This window comes from Elephas maximus, chromosome 13 (genome assembly GCF_024166365.1).
Source record: "Elephas maximus indicus isolate mEleMax1 chromosome 13, mEleMax1 primary haplotype, whole genome shotgun sequence".
NCBI classification, from domain to species: domain Eukaryota; kingdom Metazoa; phylum Chordata; class Mammalia; order Proboscidea; family Elephantidae; genus Elephas; species Elephas maximus.
In genome coordinates this window covers 84,845,398-84,872,499 of record NC_064831.1, presented here as the reverse complement: position 1 = coordinate 84,872,499, position 27,102 = coordinate 84,845,398, and the positions used below count along the sequence as shown (strand labels likewise).

The 27,102-nt window shown below is 38.7% G+C and overlaps 1 protein-coding gene across 7 annotated transcripts in view; it reads right to left on the bottom strand.

Annotated features, from left to right (window-relative positions):
- Positions 1-7,788: 7,788 nt before the first annotated feature.
- The window catches only part of MCTP2 (multiple C2 and transmembrane domain containing 2), a 310,773-nt gene continuing 291,459 nt past the window's right edge, over positions 7,789-27,102 (bottom strand). For all 7 annotated transcript variants that reach the window (XM_049852810.1, XM_049852809.1, XM_049852815.1 and 4 more), the window contains 3 exons: positions 18,528-18,637; positions 12,163-12,260; positions 7,789-9,996 (listed from right to left, as the gene is read on the bottom strand). In XM_049852810.1, coding sequence (XP_049708767.1) covers positions 9,928-9,996; positions 12,163-12,260; positions 18,528-18,637 — 277 coding nt within the window. In that variant the 3' untranslated portion in view covers positions 7,789-9,927. The remainder of the gene's footprint in view (positions 9,997-12,162; positions 12,261-18,527; positions 18,638-27,102) is intronic.

Genomic DNA, 27,102 nt, shown 5'->3' with positions numbered 1-27,102 from the left:
GTCAGCGGGTGGGAGAGAGACGCTGATGAAGAGTGAGCTAATTATATCAGGTGGTCACTTGAGATTGTGTTGGCAACTCTTGTCTGGAGGGGGGATGGGAGGATAGAGAGAAAGAGAAGCCGGCAAAATTGTCACGAAAGGAGAGACTGAAAGGGCTGACTCAAGAGGGGGAGAGCAAGTGGGAGTAGGGAGTGAGATATATGTAAACTTATATGTGACAGACTGATTGGATTTGTAAACGTTCACTTGAAGCTTAATAAAAGTTAAAAAAAAAAAAAATCAGTTTTTCTAACAATTGTTTTCCTAACAATTGTTCAAACCTGAGAGAATCCTGCCCCCAAACCATGATTCTTTTGAAGTGGTTTGTGTAAAAGCAAGAGTTGGAGCACAGATCAAAACGGTAAAACCATGAACTCAGACACGTCATCTTAATTATGGAAAATATTTTTATAATTGTCTAAAACTATGATTTCAAAGTGCCTGGGATATAAATGACCATCAATACATGGTATCTGTCGGCAGGATTTTAACTGGGCCCAGATTCTTACAAGCAGATACAATGCTAGTAATTATACAGGTTCAACTGGAGAATAATGGAATATAGATCTAAATCTAGACATAACGATGATACCTGTTGGCTAAAATAACTAGTAGAAGATTGGACAGTCTCACAAGTCCAATTTTGAATTTAAACAGCTGAAAAGAAAACACAGACTGGTAGATTGAAAACCACTGATGTTATCTAGGGTGATGATAAAGGCTGCTGGACCTAGTTAAAGAGAGGTAGACAATGGGCCAAAGGAATCAAGGTCATGTGCTGGCCTGTTTTAGTGCTTTATTGATTTGAAAGAGGGGAAAATATACAGCACAAAAATTCCAGGCATTTTAAAAATGAAATATATATAGCATAGACAGTATAAAAAATAAATAAATAAATATTACTCTTATACGATAAGTGGTTTTTTCACTTATTATGGTTCTAAGCTAGGTTAAAAACCATGGTGAGCTCATATGTGTCAAAGTAGAACTGTGTGTTCCATAGGGTTGTCAAATTGCTGATTTCAAGGAAGTAGATCTCTAGGCTTTTCTTCCAAGGTGCCTCTGGGTGGACTTGAAGCACCAGCCTGTCAGTTAGCAGCCAAGTGTGTTAACTATTTGCACCAACAGCAACTATATGCTAGGTAATGGGGAAAAAAAAAAAGTTGGCATTGAGTCAATTCCAACTCATGGCAACCCCATCTGTGTCAGCATAGAACTGTGCTCTTAAGGGTTTTCAGTGGCTGATTTCTTGGAAGTAGATTGCCAGCCCTTTCTTCCAAGGTGCCTCTGGGTAGACTCAAACTGTCAATCTTTCAGTTAACAGCTGAACTCATTAACCCTTTGCATCACCCAGGGACTATATGCTACAAAGCACTTCCAAATTCCCGGGGGACAAAGCTGTAGCTCGTATGAGTGATGATAAAAGAAGTCAAGGGTTAACCACTCAGAGGTTGAGACAACACCTGCCTATGTCCCTCCACCGGTGAGCTCAGCTCTGCCCAGGACCATGGCTCTCTGCACAACCATAGAGCCATAATCCTGACCCTTCCTAGGCACCCTGGACTGTCTGAATGCCAAAGAGAGAGCCCATCTTGGACATAATAGGCCAGATCCTATTCTAGCAAACTCCAATTTCTGGCTGGGCTCAGCCCAACATACAGCAGACAAGAAATGCAGTTGAGTCAGGTCTGGATTGGAAAAAACAAAAAACAAAACAAAACAAAGACATCTGCTCTTTCCTTTAACTGTGCAAGGAACTTGGCACTTGTCCTGTTCACCTTTTATTTTGTTGCTGGACCACTTCTCCAGTCTGAGTAGGTCTGAGGGGGATTAAACAAACAAAAGTATGGCAAGCCTGGAGTACTGGGTAGGTCATAATGTACCTGGTGGATGCATACCCAATGAGTTATGCCCACTCCTTATTATGCAGTTAAACAAATGATTCCATATATTTTTTTTTTTACTTTACCAACCAGTTGTTTTGATCTAAAAATGAAAATATATAAAGAAGAATAACTTGTGTGAATTATCGCAATGCAAGAAAGGATGAAAACAAAAACACAGAAATCCCAGGATTTCTCAGCTGTAGGGAGTATCAAGGAAACCCTGGTGGCATAGTGGTTAAGTGCTACAGCTGCTAACCAAGAGGTCAGCAGTTCAAATCCACCAGGTGCTCCTTGGAGACTCTATAGGGCAGTTCTACTCTGTCCTGTAGGGTCGCTATGAGTCGGAACCCACTTGACAGCAGTGGGTTTGGTTTGGGTTTTTGGTAGGGAGTATCAAAAGATCTTCCCAGAGAAAACCTAGGGATTAAATAATGAATGGATTGAATTACAGTGTTGAGCCAAAAAAAAAAAAACACCAAACGCTTTGCCATCAAGTCAATTCTAACTCATAGCAACCCCCCCCAAAAAAAAAAAAACCATTGCCCTCGAGTCAATTCCTACTCATAACGACCCTATAGGACAGAGTAGAACTGCCCCATGGAGTTTCCAAGGAGCACCTGGTGGATTCGAGCTACCGACCTTTTTAACAGCCATAGCATTTAACCACTATGCCAGCAGGGTTTCCACTCATAGCGACTGGCTACTGTAATGCAAGGATTCGGATGATACAGGCTAACTTTGAATGGTTTTCTCTAAATCATAGGTTCTTAACTGGAGTCCCTGAATACATTTTCGGAGGTCTTTGAAATCATATAAAAACTTAAAAATACGAACACATGTGGCTATGCATACACATATATATGTATGTGTGTATAAACCTTTGCCTGCATCAATAGCTTTATTTACATCCATATATTTTTTATCTCTGTCTATAACTCCCTTCCCAGTGGGAGAGAAGACACATAGCCTTCCTTCAAAACTCAAAAATTTCCATGACCTATTTGCTCCGTAATCTGTAATGTGTGGAAAGAAAAAATGGATTACTCCATGTAAGAGAGATAGCCCAAGGATGCCAGGCTAAATGAACACAAATATAATCTGTGACAAGTTTCAAAGTCTCTGGAACACAATCAGATCTTGAGGTCTTACTGACCAGTTTGCTCTTGTAAAGCAACTTTGCAATGCTTTAGTAGGTGATCAATTAAAGGAAGTCATTTTAGTACTCCTGATTATAAAAAAAAAAAAAAAAATGATGGTTGATTTGTGTTTAGTTGAGAACTAACTACTGAAATAAAATAGGGTTATGTAAGAACTATGTTGGGTTTGTTGTTCAAAAAGACTTCCAACCCTTACACAAACTTTTAAATATTTATTTGAATTTTTTGAATTTCAAAATGTAAAAAAAAAAAAGATTCTCCTTTTCCTATTTAGAATATGGCCTTAATATCTGTCTTAGTCATCTAGGGCTGCTACAACAGAAATACCACAAATGGATGGCTTTAACAAAGACAAGTTTATTCTCTCACAGTCAAGTAGGCTAGAAGCCTGAGTTTAGGGCACCGGCTCCAAGGGAAGGCTTCCTCTCTCTGTCGGCTCTGGAGGAAGGCCCTTGTGGGGCCTTTCATCAGTCTTCTCTCGGTCTGGGAGCATCTCAGCACAGGAACCTCAGGTCCAAAGGACACGCTTTCCTCCCGGCGCTGCTTTCTTGGTGGTATGAGGTCCCCCTGTCTGCTCTCTTCTCTCTTTTGTATCCCCAAAGATACTGGCTTAAGACTGTACCTAATCTTGTAGACCTCATCAATACAACTGCGGCTAATCCATCTTATCACATCATGGTGATAGGATTTATAACATAAGGAAATCGTATCAGAAGATAAAATGGTAGACAATCATACAAGGGAATCATGACTAGCCAAGCTGACAGATATTTTTGGGAGACACAATTCAAACCATAATATATCCTTAACTGTAAAATTGGATAAAATTGTTGTAACTCACAGTTTCTTGGTTTTGGTATTTTTTTTTTTTTAAGTAAATATGCCGATAATTACACAAATCATAAGTTACTGAATGTTCACAAAGTGAACAAGTTCATGCAACTAGAATCCAGCCCAAAACAACAGAAATGTAATTTCATCCCAGTAGACACGTTTATGGCCCCTTCCAGGCGTATTTCTCAGCCCCCTACTCTCCTGATGACTAACACCAGGGATTAGTTTGGCCTGCCTTCGTAACTTTACGTGGATGAAATCATACTATAACCCACTGCCGTCGAGTTGACTCCAACCCACAGCAATCCTAAAGAACAGAGCAGAACTGCCCTGTAGGATTTCCAAGGAGCTGCTGGTGGATTTATACTACAGACCTTTTGGTTAGCAGCCTTATCACTTAACCACCGCACCACCAGGGCTTCTCTTACATCATACAGAACATGTTTTTGCTCCATGTCTGGTTTCTTTCTTTCAACATTTGTGAAATTTATCCACGGTGTGGCATGTAACGTTAGTTTTTTTTCTTTTCATTTCTGTATGGTATCTCACCATATGGCCATACCACAATTTATTGATCAATTTGGATATGGATGGGTATATAATGCTTCCAGTTTTGTAATAATCAAAGTCATATGACTAAGAATGCTCCTGGACGTGTCTTCTATTGCACATACGCACACTTCTCTCAGTGTTATTCCTCAGAGTGAAAATGCAGGCGAGGTCACAGGGTATGGAGACGTTCAGCTTAATAAATATTGCCAAACGGTTTTCCAAAGTGGTTGTACAAATTAGCCTTCCCACCAGCAGAGTTTGAGGATTTATTTTTCCATATCCTTGACAATGCTTGATACCGTCAGTTTTCTGGCTATGATTATTTATATTGTTTTGTGGTTTTAGTTTGCTTTTGCTGATGAATAACGATGTTGAACATGTTTTTATATGTTCACTGGCCATTTGGACAGCTTCATTTGGCCGTTTTTCTACTGGGCTGTCTGCCTTATCATTAAAATAATTCTTTATGTATTCTGGATGAGAATCCATTGTAAAAAATATATATATATTTCTTATATATATCTTCTTTCATTGTGTGGCTTGTCTTTTCACTCTCTTAATCATTATATTTTGAAGAAAAGATATACCAATATTTTTCTTTTATAATTATTAACTTGTGCCCAGTATAAAAAATCTATGCCTATCACATAAAGATGTTTTCTAAAATATTTATTTTGCCTTTCACTTTTGGATTTACGATTCATATGGAATTGGTTTTTGCTTATGGTATAAGGAAAGCACCAAGTTTCATTTTATTCATGAGGAATCTAAATGACCCAGCACCATTTTCAAAAAGGTAATTTTTTTTTTTCCTCATGCACTGTAAATGTTACCTTTGACATCAAATAGGTTACAGCTTCCAAATATGTGTGGATCTGTTTCTGGTCTTTTCTACATCTTTGAGTCATTTGTCTATACCTGTGCCAACACAACGTTGTCTTAATTACAAAAGCTTTACAATAATACATCTTGATATTTGCTAGTGTTAACCTTCTGCAAGACTGCTTTGGGTATTCTTGGATACTTGCATTTCTATATACATTTCAGAGTCAGCTATTCAATTTCTGCAAAAAAAAAAACTGATAATTTTTATTGGGATTACATTCAATTTGTTGACACCTTAATATATTGATTCTTTCAATTCAAGAATCCCTCTTTTTCCTTTTCCTCATGAATCTTTTCAGTGTAGAGGGCTTGTATATCTTTCATATTTTTGCATCTACGTCTTTAAGGGATTTTGTTAAATAATCTTCCATTCTTGTAGCACTTTGCTGGGTTTTTGCTATGAAGGGTATAATGGCCTCATAAAACATATAAACAAGTGTTCTCTGTCTGGCTATTTTCTGGGAGAGTTTGCAAAAGATTGGTGGTTTTTTTTCCCCTTAAATATTTGGAGGAATTTCATACTTTTTTTAATCAAATGAGTTATTACATCTCAAATACTTAGAAAAATGTCTGGCATTCAATAAGCGCTATAAAATGTTAACCATTCTTACGTGTTTGAATATCCATTTTCCCCATGTAAATCATTACATTAACATGCCAGAGCAGAACTGCAGGGCTTATACAGAGAGGTAATGTGCTTTAAGCCAGTCCTTCGGAAGGCACAGCTTTTTAGGATTTCAGCTCTATAGTGTAAAAAAAAAAAAGTAGCAATTGTTAAATCCTCCCCACTTTATCTCCTAACCATCTCTCCACCGCCACTACTTGGAAGTCGAGGCCATCATCATTTTATCAGCAATATTACAGTAGATTTATAACTCTTCTTTGGAAATTCATAATTGCTAGTCTACCCACTGGAGCCAGATCATCTTTTAAAAACTTGAATCTGATCATTCCATGCCATTGCTTGAAAGTGTCCAATGTCTGGCTCAACCAAGGGAATGTAGTCTGTTCAGCTATATGATCAGTGCCTACTTAGCACATAGGAAGTGTTCAATATAAGTTTGTGAAAGGATAAATGACAAGTAAAGGAAAAGAATCAAAAGATTGGTATACTGTTCACAAATAAACATATTTTCCCTTGAAAGAACTTCTCCAAATATAAGACCATTTAACCTAAGAGTTTATAATTGACATGGCCAGACCTGTAAGCTTTCCACCTAATGAAAAAAAAAAAAAAAGTTATTTTCCAGTATGAACTACTAATTTATCCAGCTTAGCTCTTTCGGAGTGACATACGAAAGAGTCGGGAGAAAAGCTGTCTGTGACCTGGTGAGTTAAACATGCATTTCCTAAGAGTCCTTTAGGTGTCGGGGGGATGGAATACCCAGTGAAGGGCAGTGTAAGTCCTCTGGTAAGTATGACTTATTGCTGAACACAGCAAATTTCGGAAAGACATATAAGCCATGGGGGTGCAAAAACAAACCAAAACTGTTGCTAATGAGTTGAATTCAACTCATAGTGACTCTACAGGACAAAGTAGAACTGCCCCCACAGGGTTTCCAAGGAGTGGTTGGTGGAATCAAACTGCTGGCCTTTTGGTTAGCAGCCAAGCTCTTAACCAGTGCGCCACCAGGGCTCAGGGGCGCAAAAGAGGAGTGGGATCTCATCTAGCCAAGGGATCAAGAAAGGCTTTTTGCGCCAGGAGGCTTGAAAGTTTTGAAAATCAGTTGCCATTGAGTTGACTCTAACTCATGGTGACCCCGTGTGTGTCAGAGTAGAACTGTGCTCTATTGGGTTTTCAGTGCCTGATTTTTCAGAAGTAGACTGCCAGGCCTTCCTTCTAGAGCACCTCTTGGTGGACTCAAACCTCTGAACTTTCTGTAAGCAGCCTAAAGAAAAGATGAGAAGATTGGACGGGGGAGGGGTGCAGGGAAGCTAGATTAGTGGAAATGGAACAACCAAAATGGAAATAATGAGAAAGTTTACACAATGTGGAAAATGTAACCAATGCCCCTGAGCAATATGTATAGAAATTGTTAAATGGGAACCTAACTTGCTGTGTAAACTTTCACCAAAAACACAGTAAAATATTTAAAGAAAAAAAGTTACGCAAGGTCTCAACTTGGGTGGAGGCAATCGGAATAAAAACGGATAATATAACATGTCAACACAGCACCTACTGGACTTGATGGGTTGGGAAATGGGGAGAAAAGCACAAGGAACAAAAAAGAGCCTGATAGGGTTCCAGCCCGAAGGACATCAGTGGCATTAATGGAAGTAGGAAGTGAGAGAGTAGACAATGGGGTTGGGGATCCTGGAGAAATGAGGGGAAAGGTGATACTACTTACTCTCCGACCCCTTGAAGTGTAGATGCCTGCTGGACATTCAAGCAGGGCTGGAAATGGGTGTATGAGGTTTAAGCGAACCAGGAAAACTTGGCAAGACTTCAACATTCCTACTCAATTATCTTTAATTATCACACTGTGAATCCATAAACCATAAATTTTATCCAAGGCATTCTGTAATCTTTCATAAAAGTTTCTGATTACTTGCATAAATCTTAACATTTCACATACAACTAATATCTGTTTTTCACATTCAATGCCTACTTAATCAATTAACAATTGTTTTCCATATACAATTTAGTCAACATTGATTCAGTCCTGCCCTTGAATTCCAGCTGGCGTTTGTGTCCTAAACTTTCTGCTGAGAACTCCACAGTGGGGCTACAGAGGAAATAAGTCTAACTAACGATGCCTTCTCGTCAGGCGAATTATTTCATTTTGAAATTCTATAGCAAAAGAACAATAAAGTATTGGTTCCACTTTTAAATAAATAAGGGGTTATTTTGCTGCTGAAAGTTTTCATTCAAATGACTGATCCGATCTCACATGTCTGTTTAAAAAAACCTGACTTAGGTCGTTACAAAATGACAGACTATGATAAACTAGATGATAGCTTGGAGTGAGACAATGAGGCATTGTTACACAGAAGGTTGAGTAACTAGTTCAACAAAAGAGCTTCTTGGGTATCTATTGTATGTACAACTAAGAGATTTACTGGAGCTTTTTATCATTTCTGCAAGGCTCTTTTCCAACCAGCCTCATTAACTTGAAGTAAATCAAATCATGCAGAAATCTGGCTCAGCCAGAAAGCAACCCGGGAAGATACAATATGAAGAAAAACAGACACGGCACGATAAGGTTTAGAATCTTTGGCATTTTTCATAAACATTTTGTTTGAAGATTATTAAATTACAACCTAGAGGGGGGAAAAAAAGAGTAAAACTCACTATTAAATCAGTTCTTTTTCTTCGACTTTTCTTTGACTATATATATATATAAAACTGCACATATGAAGTACATGTCAATGAAATACAGTCTTTAAAACTTAAATAGCGTTTGAAAAGAAGGATACGTACATATATTTTACACCTGGACAAAATCAGGATCTTTACTGGAGGGGGCTTCTGAGAAACAGTGGGGTCTGCAGAAGTCAGAGAAGATGGCGGGGGAAGTTTTGGGAGTAAGTTTCTAGGAGTGGGGTTCTGAGAGAAATTTTTATTATGTATAGTTTCTTTTGCCCATAAGAGCAAAATTTAATAAAAGATAACTTTAGACAGACTAAGCATTTTTACTTTCTGCCCCAAACAGTTGTTTAAAAGAAGTGATTATGATGAGCAGGTAAGCTATTGTGTTTACTAGTTCATTGAATTTTAGCTTCTATCTTTCCAAATACTCTTAGAATCCATTCATGCTTTTCCCTCTCTCTCTCTCAAGTTATAGTATTGGCATTTTATTTTGGAAATAAGCAAAAATTAAAGTCAGAAGCAAAAGAGTTATAAGGCAAACAAGACCCCCTCCCTCTCCAGATGGGCAATCCCATCAGGCCTTCCTCCTGCCTCCATTGCCAGCAAGGGCCCCACAGTGCAGTCTGCACCCAGACTGAGGGCTTTACTGAATTTCACATACACGTCCTCAGTGACCTCAGCTGAAACACATCTAATGATTTGGGCTAATTCTGGTAATTATATAAAAAAAAAACAACTAAAATATACATCATTTGAAAAGGTGACGGGGATCCACGAGTTGTTAACCAAGAGAAAATTTCTGATTAACGCAAACGACAATCTGAAAGAAGTGTGGGGGTGGGGAGTGGAAAGAACTGAATCTTAATGAGAATCTGTTGGAGGTGTGAAAACAAGTTCAAAGTCACTGCAGAATTCAAGTGGTCTCCTGGCTGTGCTCAGACCCACGGCAACCTTGCTTGAGCTTCCCATGGGAGATTGGATGTTAGTCTTTCACAGTCTCCAGACTGTCTCGTTTTGCTGGGCTGACCCTCCATGCAACCAAGGCACCCATGCATGCAGATGTGTGCACAAGAAGACGCATACTCAGGCCTGTGTGCACACCTGTGTGCATCTGTGCATGTGGAAAAGGGGGAGAGAATACAGAGAGGGCTATGCACAGCACGCATTTCAGGACGACACATGGGTACCACCGAAAGAGTGATAACATTGGTCTAATCAACCAAACACAAAATCGGGGGGCTGATTCCCAAATTCAGCCTGCATCCTAGGGAACACTGCGCTTCTTGCGAAGGGGGCTGTGGCTGCTGCCGGGTTTCAATTCCGCATACTGCACCTGTAAAAACAGACAGACGTGACACTGGCAGTTAGGTAACCCTAGCTCACCACAGAGTGTGTTAATGGCTCCCCAAGGACAAACCCAGGCAAAGGAAGGAAGGTTCAAAGGTAATGAATCATTTTCTAAACACAGGAACATGGAGGGATTAATTGCAGGAAGGATTTGAGAAGTCATGCATCATTTCTTGAAACCAAAATATTAAAAGCAGATTTTTCTAATGAGATGCATGGGTTTCTACCTGCTCTCAGCACTGCTAGACGATTTTAGTTTTGCATGTGCCACTTTTCAACCAGAAGGAAGCTTAATAATTGCCTCATGGGGATGTTTATCTTAGTATATGATACAGCAACTTACTAAGATTTATTCATCTAAAAATATCTAAAATCTTGGGGAAAAATCAGAGCGAATTATATACATTTATTTTGCCTGAAAGGGAGAAAATGCTGAAATTGATACTGGGCCCCAAACATATAGATTTCTTTTAAAAATGAATTTCATTTACAACATAATGGCTAAAACATCTGTGATAAATGAGTGCTCTGGGAGTCTCCAGTGGCAAACTGTCTATAGTGTAATTAGAAAGTGCTTTTGGCGGTACATGGCCGTACAAGGAGGATCTTGCTAGTGCACTGTATATCTTTCTGGGTTGTTCTTTGTTGTGTCTTCCTGTATCTGAGCCAACTCCAACTGGATGACCGCCCCGAGGGCCAGTGCCTGGACTCTACACAGACAATCCTTGGGGGGCTCGATGGAGATTTTCCTTCTTCCAGGATACAGGCGTGAACTCACACGGTGACCCTAGTGATGGTACGTTGCAAACGCATTGCTTTGGTGTGTGTCTTTGATAGTCTGACTGGGGGTGGCTTTATGTAAGATATCGTATTACAGACCACATGTGCTCACTATTTTTAGCATTTATGCCAAACACCCCAGGGACATTATGCCCCATCACATAAGGAAAGAGACATGAAAAAAGCACCTTTTCCATAGAGACATTTGTAAAGGTCCCCTAGGGGACAGGGAATGGGCCACATGGCATTCTTCAATGTAACGCAAATGGGCCAGGTTACTATTTTTTAGTCATCTAATGCAAACGTTAAAGAGTGAATTCATATCTACAGAATGTATATTTAACATTATGAATAATTATATCATAAAATGAAGGTTGAAGAGTAGCGCCACAGAGGCTGTCTTAGTATCTAAGAATGGAGTGCTGACTTGGAATGAAGGGGAAAGAAATTGTAAAACGTTCAGCCTCGCATCTCTGCAATCCACCCAGCACTCCCGGGGAACCAATTATATTACAGTTGCCCAAAGATGGAAATCGATACTTGATTTGGGATTCTCTCAGATAATAAAGGAGTGTGTCTCTGACCATCGTGATGCTATTTCAGGCCATGGTTTCCCATCTACCTATTCTATGGTCTCTAGTCTCCATTAGAGAAGTCACAGCCTGCCCATCTTTCTCTGGATTTATAGCAGCCTGATCCATGGGGGCCTGGGTGGGCTACTCTGTGGGACTTTCTGGTATTGTTGTTGTTAATCTCTGTACATCCACAGAAACGGGACGCTTCTGGACTAAGTGACCGTTACCTGTGAATAATGCTTCTGATTGATCTCGAATTATTTCCAGCCATCTCTGCCTCTTTGTGTATTAAAGTAACTGGGGCTTTGCCCTCGGCATCCCTCAGTCTTCAGATGGAAGGGGACAGGAGGGAGGCGGAGGAGATAATTGGGGCAAAGAAGAATAAAAAAGAATAATCGGCTTGTCCTCTACTTCCCCTAAAATGCCCGTCATCCGGAAGAGAAGGAAATGAAGCAACACTCCCCCAGCTTTGGCTCTCACACTCTCCCACTCGCTGAGCCCATCTTATCCTCTTAGGGAGGCGAGCAATTGGAATGTGGCAAACACCAATGCACAGTAACCTCGCAGTATGAGTTCCAGGTCATTCTTAAGTAGCTCTTTTTCAGGATAATTTCCCCAATCAACTCATGCTTTGGACAAAGGTTTTCCTGCCACCTCCCTGCAAGCCAGATCTCTGTAAGGGTTTTCTGATTCGTTATCTCCATTGCTCACATGGCACAGCCTGTGCTTCTTTGGCTCTGGGGCTGGCCAGATGTCAGCACTGGGGCCCCTGTTGGTGGTGACCATTCATTACGTACCTTTTGAACATCAGATGGTACCCTAGAGAGAAAGTCTAGGAACTCGTTATTATCGATGGTATAGGGATTTCGAAGCTTCTTAGTAAATTTATTTATGCCTGAAAAATAGAAACACAAGGGGCTCTCTTGACTGATTGATCTATTCATTCATTCGTTCATTCATTCATTCACTTATCTTTAAGAACTTGCCTGGCTTGTGGTGGGGGGAAGGGGCTCCGGCATTCACAAGCAAAGATTAGTGTGAAAACAATTACATAGACCTCAAGCCATGCACATGTTGCTGTCATGTGGAATCATTCACAAATACCTTTTCTTGGGGGAAGGAAGTGGGGATTGTGGAAGAGGAGCTTTGCCTTCTTCAGCTGTGAAAATCCCATTACAATCTCAGCAGCAGGGCGCAGAGGCACGCTAAAACTGTGGCACTCCTCGGCTTTTTTGGAATACACTGATTAACAGCCTCCTCCGCTATGAAAACAAATGTCCCAGATGGGAAAAGGCCTTCATTAGCCCAAACAAGTCCCTGCTTGGAGGCTCTGGACCAAAGGCAGCAGGGGGAGGTGGAGGGAGGGAAAGGTTTTTTTTTTGTTGTTGTTGTTAAGAAGAAACTGGAAACTGCAGCCATTTCCCGCCCCCCCCCCACCCCCAACTCATTTTCACAGGTTTCTCTCCTCTCACTGCCGAGCAGAACTTGACATGTTGATGGTGCTTTGATGCTGCAGAAAACTGTGAAAAGTTATTATTGGAAAATTATCTTCCTATGGTTGCTAACTTGATTTACGGACTGCAACACTGGAGCGGGGGTTGTCTGGGCAATGGAGCACATGCTAATTTTGGATGGGGACAATGATCATTAGAAGGGGTGTGACGTTTAAGATGTCAATGCACTGGAGAGCATCCCACTTAGGGGGCTGCATCCTGGGCTCCTGAGCATGTCCAGACCACTCTTGGTTTCCTTCTAGAGGGAGGGTCCCACAACCCCTTTGCGTCTCATGATCTGCTTCTTGGAGCTGCTTTGCCCGTATCCCTAGCTCATAGCTGTGCTCTTTTTTTTTTTTTTACAAAATGTCACCTTTTTTTTCCTGTTGAGTTTTAGAAGCAGAATGACTAGGTGGCTCTCTGAAGCCCTGCCGCTGGGTGCTTGTTTAACAAGGATCATATCTGAAGGCCTTGTCAGCCTCAATGGTGCTGAATGAATTCAGAGCCTCCGTGTGCTGTGAATGGCTCCTACTTGGAAGCCAAGGGAACATTTAACTGTTCGTCAGTCGCCAGCACATGAAAGGTTTGACGTTTCTCTTCTTTCCTGCAGTATTATTTTGCTTTCATCTAAGGACAGGACTTCCTACATGGCATTATACCTGACACAATGCCAACCTCCAGCCATTTATTTAGAGGGTCAGATTTACATCTTCTTTGCAAATGGAGCCTGCCATTGTCCATGAGAAAACGGCTGCATGGTGGTTGGGCTGTCAAAGGCTCCCCTTTCCTTTAGTCAAAGCTACATGCTGCCTTTCTTCCTTCTACCCCCCCCCGGCAAGCTATTAAATCTCCCCCCTCGAAGTTCCTTTAAACTAAAACACTTTCACTGTGTTATTCTAAAGACATTTAATTGTAGCATGGGCTTTTTGGCAAAAGAAAACAGATGAGGCAAAATGGTGAAGGGAGACAAAGACGTATTGAGAAAAGATGTATCTTCTATTGTTAATTATATACAGTGTGCACATCTGGAGTCTTTACAATGAATAGCAAGGCAGGGATAATATCATGACCGATCAAAACAGTGCATTCCCAGTCACTGAGAAGATTAGAAACCTGCACAGTAGCTCAAATGCACCAGTAAGGGCAGACATAGTCCACAAAGCACTAAGACTAGGTTTGAAATACTTAGTTGTAATACAAATAATAGGGCACTTAGATTGCATGCTTCAAAAGCACACCTTATTTTTTAAGGTATTACAGGCTCAGACACTTCAGTGATTCCACAATATTATCTACTGTGTGAGACCAAGTGTCAACAGGAGATGATACACCCCCTGGTCATCTTTATGGGGCAACAGGACAAGGAGGAAGGAACCAGGGTTATGGGGCAGGAATACCTGGTCAAGCCTAGGGTTCACCACATGGTATCTGCATGATTTCAGATAATAAACACCTGCCCTATACAGTTTCTTGGTTGTTGGGAGAATCATGTTGGGCAATATAGGCAAGAGGATTCTGTAATCTGAAATTCCACAATAATAGGGGCTCTCATCATCATTGTTGATGTCAACAAGCTAAAAAGACAAAGGATGTAGCAATGGAAGAGTCTTGAAACAGGCAGTCCCCAAGTATGAATGAGATCCTTTCCTGTGTCTTTAAGTGGAATTTGTAGGTCAGTCGGGACAGGTGCAGAAGGTAAGTTGGAACAGGTGCATACAGTTTATTTAGCCTTATTTTAGTGCAAGAAAAGGATCAAGCCTTTTCAATGATTTTTTTTTGTGTGTGTGTGTGCAGTAAGTGAAGATGATTGCAATGAAGAATTTGTTACCAGTAGGGGTTGGTTCAACAGTTTCAAAGTGAGAGCAAATTTACATAACACTAAAGGGCAAGTATGAGCTGTCATGGCACAGTGGCTAAGAGCTCGGCTGCCAACCAAAATGTCGGCAGTTTGAGTCCACCAGCTGCTCCTTGGAAACCCTATGGAGCAGTTCTACTCTTCTTATAGGGTCGCTATGAGTCGGAATCAACTCGATGGCAACAGGTTTCTATACAGGTCGTCCATATATTGGATGTTCGTAACCCGGGACTTAGTGTACTATTGGGCATGTGACCACATGCCCAAATTTTGAACTTGTGACTTTATCCATTAGCACACTGGATATGCCTTTAATTTACTTAATCTAAGTGATACAGACAAACAGAAGGTATACCTGCTGGGAAAACTTTTTTTTTTTTAAGCAAATAAAAAAGCAAGTGGGATTCCAATACCAAGGGACAACAGTTGGGGAAGATACTATCATTTAATGGTCCCTGATCATGAACTGAATAGGTCAGTGTGGTGGAAAGAGCCCCCGTGTAAGAAAGAGTACCTGGAGAAAATCAGGAGAGAGGGAAAGTCAGTCACATGGCTGCTTTGCACATATGGCCACATGAGAATAGCCACTTGAAAGAGAATGGGAGCACTATTTGCTACGGATACTTATATGAGCTACTGGCATGTTGCCTCGATGGCACTACATAGGTAGGGTAGGGATGAAGAGTTATTTCATTCATTTGTTCATTTATCAAATACTCATTGATAGACACTGTGCTATCAAATGATAGAAAATTAACTAAGGCCTGGCACCTTCTTGCAAGAAGCTCAAAATCCAACTTGTAGAGTTCATAGCCACCCTGGAAAAACAGAAGAGGCTCAGACCTGAACGAAATAACTATAATTAAAAAAACTATAACGAAGGACAGAATGGAAGGAACATGGAAGTCCTCTGAAAAGGGACAGAAAAGCCACAAGTGATCTAATTAGAACGCTCCGCCTTCTAAAAGCACAAACATCAAATAACCAAAATCAGGTAGATAAAGTTTCCTAAAGGCGATTGAAGATATCCCTCTTTAACCCTCTTCTTGCTTCTTAAAAATTACACTCCCACACAACAGAGGTGGCAGGCCAAATAAAACGTCACCTAATTTTTTTTTTTTTTTTAAGTAAATCACAGGTATTAAATCCGCAGAGTCATTCGCTCATAAAAATATCTGTCAAGTACTCATTAAAGACCCATTGCCTGTATATAGCTTCAGGGGGAATTATAGGAGTGATGAGGAAAGAAGGCGCCTTACCCTTCAAATTCTTACAATGAAGTTGGTTAGTCAAGCAATATCACAGCCTTTAAGAATTTAAGCTATTCTCATTGTGCTTATGTCAAATAATTCGGATAATAAAAATCATTTACACAAAAATAATATTTGAGTATATAAAATGCAAAAAAAAAAGGACATACAGTTAAATAAGTTTGCTCCAAAGGAGTAAAAACATGGAACAAATCATTTTAGGATATTTTTTTTACAACTTCAAAGATGAGTAAATAACTTAGCATGAGATATTTTTCTGATTCTTAAAAAAGTGAAAAGGAACACTAGAAACTTAAGGCAAAATTATCTTCTACAAGTCTCTGCATAGGATAAAATCATAAATTGTGCAAAAGAATGTTCTGGATCCATACTAGCTAATAACAAACTTGTCTTACAAAAGAGTAAGTCCTAATAGAATCGTAGAATATAATCCATGATGGCATGGAAGGTATTATGTGATGAGAGAAGGCAACAGGTCATGTGATGACCGCCAAGGCTTTTGACTACGTAACTATGGTAAGGTCATCAGTAAACTATGAAACTCTGTGTAGAACATAAAACCAAAGAATGAGACACTTGGTATGAAGCTCAAAGGGTCACTGTTGGCCCAGGAGAACATAATAAACTTCATGCTGTTTAATAATTTCACCCATAAACTGAATGATAAATATGGCAATGTCTCATTAAGTAGATGCAAAATATTGACATTGGGAAGCTGCCAAGATCTTGGAGGATAAGATCAGAAGTCAAAGTGATTTGGATAAATAAGAGGAGGGGTTTGAATCCCAAAATGTCAATCAAAGGAGGAAATATAGTATACTTTGTGGCAAAAAAAAAAAAAAAAAGATGCGTAAAAGAAAATAAAGTATGCACCAGAATGATAAATCATGGGGCAAGAGTGCTTATAAGTTGACCATGGTCATCAGCTTACACATACTTAACAATGGCCAAATGACTGCAATTTTGAACCATGTTAAAATTGCTGTCTGACCCTGACAACTTATGTCATCAATGAACGGGTTTGGAAATTAATACTTATTAAAAAAATTGAAAAAGTATGAGACTATTCAGTCTACACAGATATCTTTCAGCCTATACGGTATACAGGAAAATCCTATTGCAAAATTTCTTAATCAATGGGCCCTGAGGAGTCCCTTGCTCTCTTTCCTAAAGATCAAATATGGATCAATATGCAAGAGTCATTGCAAAAAAGAAAAAAAAAGAGAAAGAAAAAAAGAAAAGGAAACAAACAAAAGGTGGGCATGGGTATGAGAAGATTTTCCCAACAGTGACAATCATCAAATATTGGAAGTGAGCCCTGAAGAAGGGGTAGAATATCTTTTTTTCTTTTCTCTGGTATAAAGGGGAGAGGCTTCTTTATAAGGAATTTTCCCCTCCTGGACAAAATCGAGAATGAATGGGTTATGTTCTCTCAAAATCACTCCATTTCTGAAATTTTATGAGTTGCTCTATGACTTTCCAATCTCTGAGTGTCCAGGTTTGGCTTCCCTTGTCACCAGAGTTCCATCTTTGTGGATTCTCTTTGAAAAAATCGATATTTAATTATTTTGAAAAGGTTGTTACTTTTTTCCAGCATTTGCAAGCTTTCTGCTTTTGCTCAACGGATGGTCTTAAGATGAATGCATTTCAACAAAAAGTCTGTCATTACTGTAACTTTTCTTTATATTTCAACATCTGAAGATCCCAAGAAGTGATCGTGGTCAAGAACTTAGCCGCAGTCACAGGAGCTAAGTCATGAAAAGCCAGGACTGACAGAATCTTCTGGGAAAGGACTCACCACTTTTCTGACAATTAAGCTATTGCAACGCACCCTCCTTTTACCCCCCAGGGCCCACCCAGAGACAGACACTAATATTCACAAAGCTGTTGGGTTTCTGTTCAATTGCTAACTCAAGTATTAAATCATGTTATGGAATTTATTTCAAGTTTTCCATTTTTGTTCCAATTTTTTCAAGCAGCTAAACCTTATATAGGCACACCATTTCTCCTGATTAATAACATCTTCTCTCAGGCACTGGCTAAGCCGTCACTGCGTGCTCCTTTCCTCTCCCCTCATTGCTTTTGCATTTAAGTAATGAGTTTGGTACTTTTTTATCTCCAGGAGAGAGAAAATGTCAGAAGCAACTTGGCCAGGGCCGGATCTACTTTAACATAATATAAAGGGCAAGATGCAGGTGTTTGCTCACTGTCTGAACAACAGCATTTCCTGAAAGTTACTGGGCCACGGCAATATATCATTTAAGGGTATGTATGACTATGAAGGTCCAAAGGGAAACTGTGTGCACAATCGCATTTTTATTTGATCACCATTATGCAGGAGGTATATAAATATCTATGCTGATCGTTCACTCAAACTGGCCTTTTCTGGGAGGTCCTGGAAGTTTCTGTTCCCCAAGTACTTTCCTTACTCTCATGCTTAATTGCCAACAAGAGCACATTTAAAGTTGATATTACACTTTAAAAATGAGTAACTGTTTCTTACCTGGAATTGATTGCTAGCAAAGGGACCGTGCCAAACTTACCCCAGATTAAAATAATGTACCGCAGTGGGATGAAATACAAAATGATGGTAGCTACTGCCAGGATCAAACAGGCCAGGATTGAAAGGAATGGGACCGTCCAGTTGAATGTGCTGTAGACAAACAACCACATAAACATCATTTTCTCTAATGCTCAAGAACTGTCACATAGTCATCTTAGTGTGTTTCTTTCATAATTACACAGATCAGAATCCCCTGGAAAAGGTTCTTTAGCAACCTGGAGATAAAAGTCAGCCAAACTCACTGGGCACTGGAAAAACATTATTTTAAGGAAACAAGACCCATGGCAGCTCAAGTTGTCAGAACCTTGGTGACTTCCTGGAACTGGCAGTCCCAAAGAGAAGACATTGGCTTGCAAAAGTTATTGAAAGTTATGAAAAACTGCAGTATTGCCACAGTGGCTCTGTACATGGAGATCTTCAAAACCGGTTAGGCCACTTCCAAGTGAACATTTCTCTCTCGGTTAACACATGGTTGCCAGTAAATATTTAGAAAAGGGAGGATATTATTACAGTGCTGTAGTGTTTTCTAATAACTTACATTTAGAATTTCCAAACTCATTTTCTCCAGAACGCTGACAGTGCCCTGAAATGGGCGAGGGAGTATTTAGCTACAAATCATTAGACCATCAGTCATAGACAATGTAGATGATTTTACCACGTATTACTTTCACTGAGTCCCTGGCATCTTTCACTGTATCATCAGCTGCTCTGCAGGGGAAAGAGCTGGCAGTCTGCTTCTGTAAAGATTACAGCCTTGGAAACACTATAGGGTTGCTATAACTCGGAGTCAACTCGAAGGCAATGGGTTTGGTGGGTTTTTTTTTGGGGGGGGGGCGCGGCTTATGGCCTGCTGTGCCTTGAGTGGAATAGAGATCTAGAACATGGGGTGTGGAATTGAATGCACTGGGAAAACCCTTGCAGAGTCCTAGAAAAAGCTCTGCAAATCCAACCCCTTGCTGAGGGCATGTAAGTGCACACAGCACATCTTCTCACTGGGTCTCATCTTCACTTAAGACCATGTCTGCTGACCCTTTGCATTGTGCTAGGACTACAAAGACGTATAGATTTTTTGTTGTTGTCCTTTGGGATTATTTTTGTGGGTGGGAGTATTGAGGAATTTTAACGGAGTAACAAAGATGTCATCTTGAGGACTAAAGTGCACCTGACCCAAGCCATGGTATTTTCAATTGCCTCATATGCATGTGAAAGCTGGACAATGAATACGGAAGACCAAAGGTGAATCGATGCATCTGAATTATGGTGTTGGTGAAGAATATTGAATATACCATTGAACTATGGTGTTGGCGAAGAATATTGAATATACCATGGACTGCCAAAAAATGAAAAAAATCTGTCCTGGAAGAAGTACAACCAGAGTGCTCACTGGTAAAATAGAGGGGAAGCAAAAAAAAGGAAGACCCTCAATGAGATGGATTGACACAGTGACTGCAACAATGGGCACAAGTACAGCAACAATTGTGAGGATGGTGCAGGACTAGGCAGTGTCCCGTTCTGTTCTGCATAGGTTCGCTATGAGTTGGAATCAACTCAACGGTACCTAGTAACAACAACAACATGGATTTCCAGAAGAATAAACAATTCTGTCTTGGAAGTACAGTCAGAATGCTCCTTAGAAGCGAGGATGGTGAAATGTCATCTCACATACTTTGGACATACTATCAAGAGGGACCAGTCCCTGGAGAAGGACAGCATGCTTGGTAGAGGAAAAAGTGGAAGATCCTCAACAAGATGGGCTGACACAGTAGCTGCAATAATGGGCTCAAAAATAGTAACAACTGTGAGGATAGCAAAGAACTAAGCTGTTTGTCTCGTACAGTGGGTGGCTAAGAGTCAGAACTGACTTGACAGCACCTAACAACAGAATATAACAGTTATTAGGTACTTAATATGTGCCAGACATCGTGCTAATATTTTTTTTTGCATATTTAGACTATAATGCCTTAAATAATTCTGTTAAGTAAGTATTATCCCCCTTTCACAGATGAGCAAACAGGCTGAGAGGTTGTCTAATTCGTGTAAATAATTACAATTCCATTAACAATATCAGAGAACCCCTCTTATGTTACCCTCTTGTCAAAACTGAGAATAATCAATATACTTAATCACCTTAATTTGTTTTTCAGTGATTTCTAGCTTATGTTTCTGCACAGAGCCTAGTATTTAGGAAAGGGCTTATAGAAATTGACTTATAAGCAAACTGACTTGGGTTTGAGTCCAGGCTCTGTCTCTAATAAGCTGAATGACTTTGGGAGAGTGATTTAATCCATCTGAAGCATACTGTCCTTCTTTGCAAAATGAGAGTAATAATAGTACCTAAATCATAGAGTTGTGTTAGAATTGAACAAGAAAATGCATTTAAAGTAGTGAGCTCAGTGTCTGCCACACTGTAAAAACTCAAGAAATTGTAAAGCAGTTATTATTTGTCAATTTTCTCTTGAGCTGTTTTGACTTTTTCCTCAGTGATCTATGATATCTCTTTGCATGCTAAAGAAATTAGTCCTTTGTCATGTTTGCTACAAGTATTTTTCTAGTTTACGGCTTTTTCATACTTTTAAACACCTTTTTTCAATATAAAAATTATATATTTTCACATGATCAAATTTATCAATGTTCTACCTTTTTTATTTCTAGATTTGGCAACACTTACAAAAAGAACATCCTCATTCCAGTAATTTGACACCAGCTATTGAAAATAATCAGGAGTCTGTGAGCGGTGCAAACTGTTAACATGCTTAGCTGCTAACAAAAGGGTAAAGGCTCAAGTCCACCGGAGGTGCCTCAGAAGAAACGCCTGGTTCTCTACTTCTGAAAAATCAGCCACTGAAAACCCTAAGGAGCACATTTCTACTCCGCCAGTCATGGGGTTGCCATGAGCTTGAGTCAACTGGTTGGCAGCTGTTTTCTTTCTTTTTATTTTTTCTAAAATTAAACAATCACTGTTTCCTTCGCTGTTTTAATATGTCACCTTTTATATACGTAGGCACACTCCTGACTTCTCTCTTCTACAGTTGACCTTCTAGAAGAACTTTTCGGAGGGCAATTTCATACTGTATATGGAAATGTCATAAGTACCCCACAGTTGCCCCAGCTGTGCTACTGTAAGAAATTTAATCTGCAAATGTCCTTGTACAACAGCACAAAGACAACGCACGAATGTCCTTTGCAGTATAGTTTGTAACAATTAAAAAAGGAAACAGTCTATGAATCATCAACTGGAAAATACCATAACTTATGCTCTGCAACACTATACATCTGTTAAAAAGAATAAGAATACAACAAGACCCCCCCCCCATATCCCTCTGAAAGCAGAGGCTCAAAGTTAAATATAGTGAAACTTATATTGTAGAAATAAGCAAATGTATACGTATACGTATGTTGCTGTTGTTGTTAGGCGCTGTCAAGCCTGTTCCACCTCATAGCGACCTCTAGCACCACAGTACGAAACACTGCCCAGTCCTGTGCCATCCTCACAATTGTTATGCTTCAGCCCATTGTTGCAGCCACTGTGTCAATCCATCTCATTGAGGGACTTCCTCTTTTCCACTGATCCTCTACTTTACATATATATAATTATTAAAGTATTTAAATATGTATAAACACTAACACATAGGCTTTTATACTGAAAAGATGTCTAAAATACATACGCCAAACTTTAACAGTATTTAAGAATCGGGGGTTGGAGGCCAGAGGGAGAAGGGGAAGCTTTGTTTTTCATTTGATGTGCTTAATTATTTTTATAATGGATATATATTGTATTTAAAGGAAAATAAACAAAAATTAAAATAAGTAAAACAATTATCAAACTTTGTACCTTTTTTTTTTTTTTAACTAGAGACATAGTAAGCGGCAGATTCTGGTACAAATATTTATGCAGCAACAAAACTACCCTCTTTTCACTTGGACATATTATTTATTAGCCTAAATCAATGCACTGCCGGCGAGTCAATTCCGACTCACAATGAGCCTACTGGACAGAGTACAACTGCCCCACAGGGTATCCAAGGCTGTTAAGTCTTTAGGGAAGCAGGCTGCCACATCTTTCTACCACAGAGTGGACGGTGGGTTCGAACTGCGATGTTTTGGTTTGCACCTGAGGGCTTTAACTACTGCATCACCAATGCGCAATTTATTAACCTAACCATTACCGTAGAGTTGACCCTGTATTAACCTAGTTGGTTACAATTTTAAAATAATTCCAATTCTGTGACCACAAGCAGTTTACTCAACTTTTCTGTGTTTTCGTTTTCCCATCTATAAAATGGGAATGATAACTGTATCTACTTTACAGAGATGCTGAGACGATTAAATAAGTTAATGAATATAAAACATTTAAAATAATATCTGGCATGTAATAGTTGTTTACTAAGTGTTAGCTAGTCTCATTTTTCTTCTTGTTATTGCATGAAAATGACAAACATGGTAAGAAAGCTAAATATATCAGATAGCATTTTGAAGATAATAAAAGGTATAGAAAATACACAGAATTATTTTTTAAAAGAAATATACATTATGACTCCTTTACGAGCAGGACCACTCCCTCCTTTAAAAAAAGGGAATGCTAGATAATTAAAAACAAAATAAAACTTTTTTTTTTTTTTAAAAAAAGCAAGCCATCACTAGACTGACATGAAAATAAGAAAATACTAGAGCATAAATATAAAATGAACTGCTCTGGGAGGTAACTAATCTCCAAAGTCAAATCTCACACTAATAATTTCTTCCAAATACTAAGATTTTGAGCTTCTTTCTGCAATCTACAAGGTGCACAGGGGATAGAAGATACAGCCTTGGGCCTCCCCAAGAAGGGCTTCTAACAGACACCATTGCTTAAAGTTTATACATTCAGGTAAGGGTGAACAAGAAAAAAAGAAACCCACCACACATTTTAAGTTGATGCTAAGAAACTTGTCTCTCATGACCTTGGTGCCAGGTTGAGAGATTTATCATCTGAATTTATGCTACTAGTGTCATTTGAAAAACATCAAGCAAAAAATTTAATAATAATAATAAAAAAAACCTGAAGCAAAAATTTAATAATTCCAGGTTGACAGTATCCTAAGATGACTCAAGCAGTAATCCTCTGTGGAGAAATCCACTATCAACCCAGACCTGTGAGTAATCCCCTGATAAAAATCCAAGGAATATAAAAGTTCATAGTTAAAACACTGCAAAACACAAAAGGACACAAATCACCATAAGTACAAGCCAGTAGAAGTAACAGAAATGTGGTAAGAAACAAAAAGTTGTCAGATATTGGAAACAAACACAGTATATTAAATAGTAATGCTTAATATATTGGAAGTCATCAAAAAGAAGTTCAAGTATATGAGCAAGGAAGATATAATGAAAAATGGCCAAGAAGATTTGAAAACACTCCAAGCAGAACTTTTAGAAATGAAAATAATAATGATTAAAGTTAAAACACGACAGATGATGAAGCAGGATATTAAATAGCAGAGCTCAGGAAGTGTAAGATAGGCCAAAGGAAGTATCTAGAAGACACCACAAAGAAAACTACTTAATCTCACTGATGATCATAGCTGTAAAAATCAGAAAAAAGACATAAAATATCAAAGAGAGATTAGAAGACATAGAAGATAGTTTTCTGCATGATGGGGAAGACAATAAAAGTAGCTGTCAATATTAGAGTTTGACAATTTATGCCGGAAATGCTAGGGTAACCACTAAAACCATAGTAAAAAGTGACTTAAATTCCTAGCAAATAGAGGGAACAAAAAGGGGAGAAAAAAATACAAAAGAAGATAAGAAAGAGAAAAAGAACCAGAGCATGGAAAAATAGAAAGCACTTAATAAAGATCGCAGATTGAAATCCAAATATATTGGTAACCAAATTAAATTTGAATGAACTCAGTGCTACAATTAAAGCATGGTAACTATTGGACTGAACAAGAAAAAAAAAAATTTTCTTATATAGTGTATATAAGAGAGACACGTGAAACACAGCATACAGACACGTTGAAAGAAAGAGATTGGAAATGATGTATCATGCAAACAGTTATCAAAATAGAGGTGTCATGGTTATATTTATATTAGTGAAGCAAGCTGTTAAGGCAAAATTGTATTAAAGATAAATTGGTTACTTTCAATTTACCAAGAAAATATAACAATGTAAAGATATACAAACCCAATAACATAGCTTCAAAATACAGAAAGTAAAACTTGACAAAACTACAAGGACAAATAGACAAACCCACAGTTATAGTAAAAGGTTTTAAAGCACATCTGTAAGTAATTGATAGAACAAGCCAAACTCCGCCCCCCAACTAAAAATCAGTATGAACATAAAAGGCTTGAACAAAACAATATACAAAATTAACCTAATGAATATATATGGAACAATACACCTAATAACCTTCTTTTTAATTTCACATGGAAAACTTACAAAAATAGGCCTTTGTTCCTAACCATAGAGCAATTAAGCCAAAAATCAGGAACCAAAAGATAATCAGAAAATCTCCATATGTTTGGAAATTATGCAATACACTTCTTGGCCAGGGAAGAAGTTAGAAAATATTTTTACTAAATTGAATGATAATGAAAATATCACATGCCAAAATTTTTTGGCATGGAGTTAAAGCTGTGTTTAGAGGAAATTTTATAGCTTTAAATGTTTATGTTAGAAAATAAGAAAGGTTGGAAATAAATGATACAATTAGCCCTCTTGAAGAGTTAGAAAAAGACTAATACATCAAACCCAAAGAAAGTAATAAAGATAAGAAGTATATAATGAAAAAGAAAACAGGTAAGAAGGATGATTAACAAAGCCAAATGTTGGTTCTTTGAAAAGAGTAATATAATTGACAAATCCTGTCAAGAAAAAGAAAAAACACAGTCAATATTACATATAAAATAGTAGACATTCCGATGCATTCAACTGACATTAAGATAAGCGGATTTCATGAATAACTTTATACCAAAAAGTATGACAATTTAAAGGAAATGGACAAGCTTCTAGAAAATTACATCTTTCTAAAATTAATCTCCTTTCCAAAACATAGGAGAGGAAATAAAATGCTGAATAGACATTTACATAGTGCAGAAGTTGAATATTTAATTAAAAACCTTCCCCAACAGGAAACCGCAGGCTCAGATGCTTCACCAGCAAATTCTTTCAAATCTTTAAGGAAGTCAGAACAGCAGGCTTATACAAACTCTTCCAGAGAACAGATAAAGAGGGAACGTCCACCACCTTGTTTTATAAGTTCAAAAAAACTTTGTCATGATAAGGAACTTTCAAGAACAGAAAATTATTGGTCAATCTCACCGATGACCGTAGCTGCAATAATGCTAAGCAAAAAGAGTAAATAAAAACCCAGCAATATGTAAAAAGATTGTACAGCAGGACAAAGTTGGATTTATTCCACAAATTGAAGGTTGGTTGAACATTTGAAAATCAATCACAATAATTCAGCACATTAAGAAAAATAAAGGAGAAAAAAAAATATGATCATCTCAATGAATGCACAAAAAATTTTGACAAAATTCAGCTCAATAATTGTGTGTGTGTGTGTGTGTGTGTGGCGTTATGTGTGTGCATTTGTGTGAATGGTGTGTATCTGTGCATGTTGTGTGTGTATGTGGGGTTATGTGTGTTGAAGTATTGGATGCTGGCAACAGGAGATGTGTACCAGACTCACTCTCACAAATGGCCTTTCAGATTTGCCCTCCCATCAGTCAGTTCAGGTGACTCAGGTATTCTTCCCTCAGCAACTCACAATTTTAGTGATAAAATGTTTCTAAAGAAAGGGGGAGGGGTGTACAAAAGAAGAAAGTCAAGGCAATTTACCAAAAATACTATCCGGAATAGTTAATAGTTTTAAGTGATTATAACACGTGATGCACTGGTAAATCTTTTTAAGTATTAATTCATTTAATCCTTCCAAAAATCATATGTAGCAGGGGTCATTATTGATATTCTCATTCTACAGATGAGGATTATAAAACATAGTGGTTAACTAAATTGCCCAAGATTACTCTTAATATGAGACAGAGCCGGGATCTGAATTTGGGAAGTTGGCTCAAGACCCCTTGCCTTCATAGCAAGCACTTTAGAAAATATAAGAACTCATTTTACTCATTTAATTCACTTGAGTATTTCTACCTATAAGTCTGAGGATTTAATTCAAAGACAATATACTATATTTTTACACAAATAACATGCACTTTCTGTTTGCCAACAGCACCGCTCTCTAATTTTCCTAAGCACACTATGCTGATCGTTCTTTAGAGCAACATGTAGAATCTCTCCCGACAAAGATTGAAGCCATAAAGTCCTGGTCCTCTCCCTGCTCTTCCTGTCTCCAATCTTTGTCCCCGTAGACATGTCACTCTTGGATTATTTCCCATAGCCACACCCTGATTCAAATGGCACGTAACCACCTTTTCATCTTCATCACTTAGTATTTCCAACTTCCTAGCCAGGGGGCTCCTACTTTCCACGGATGTGCCTTAAGAGCCTTACTTTGGAATCTTTGCAGGGATGACTTCCCTGTCCTTCTAGGTCTATCTGATTC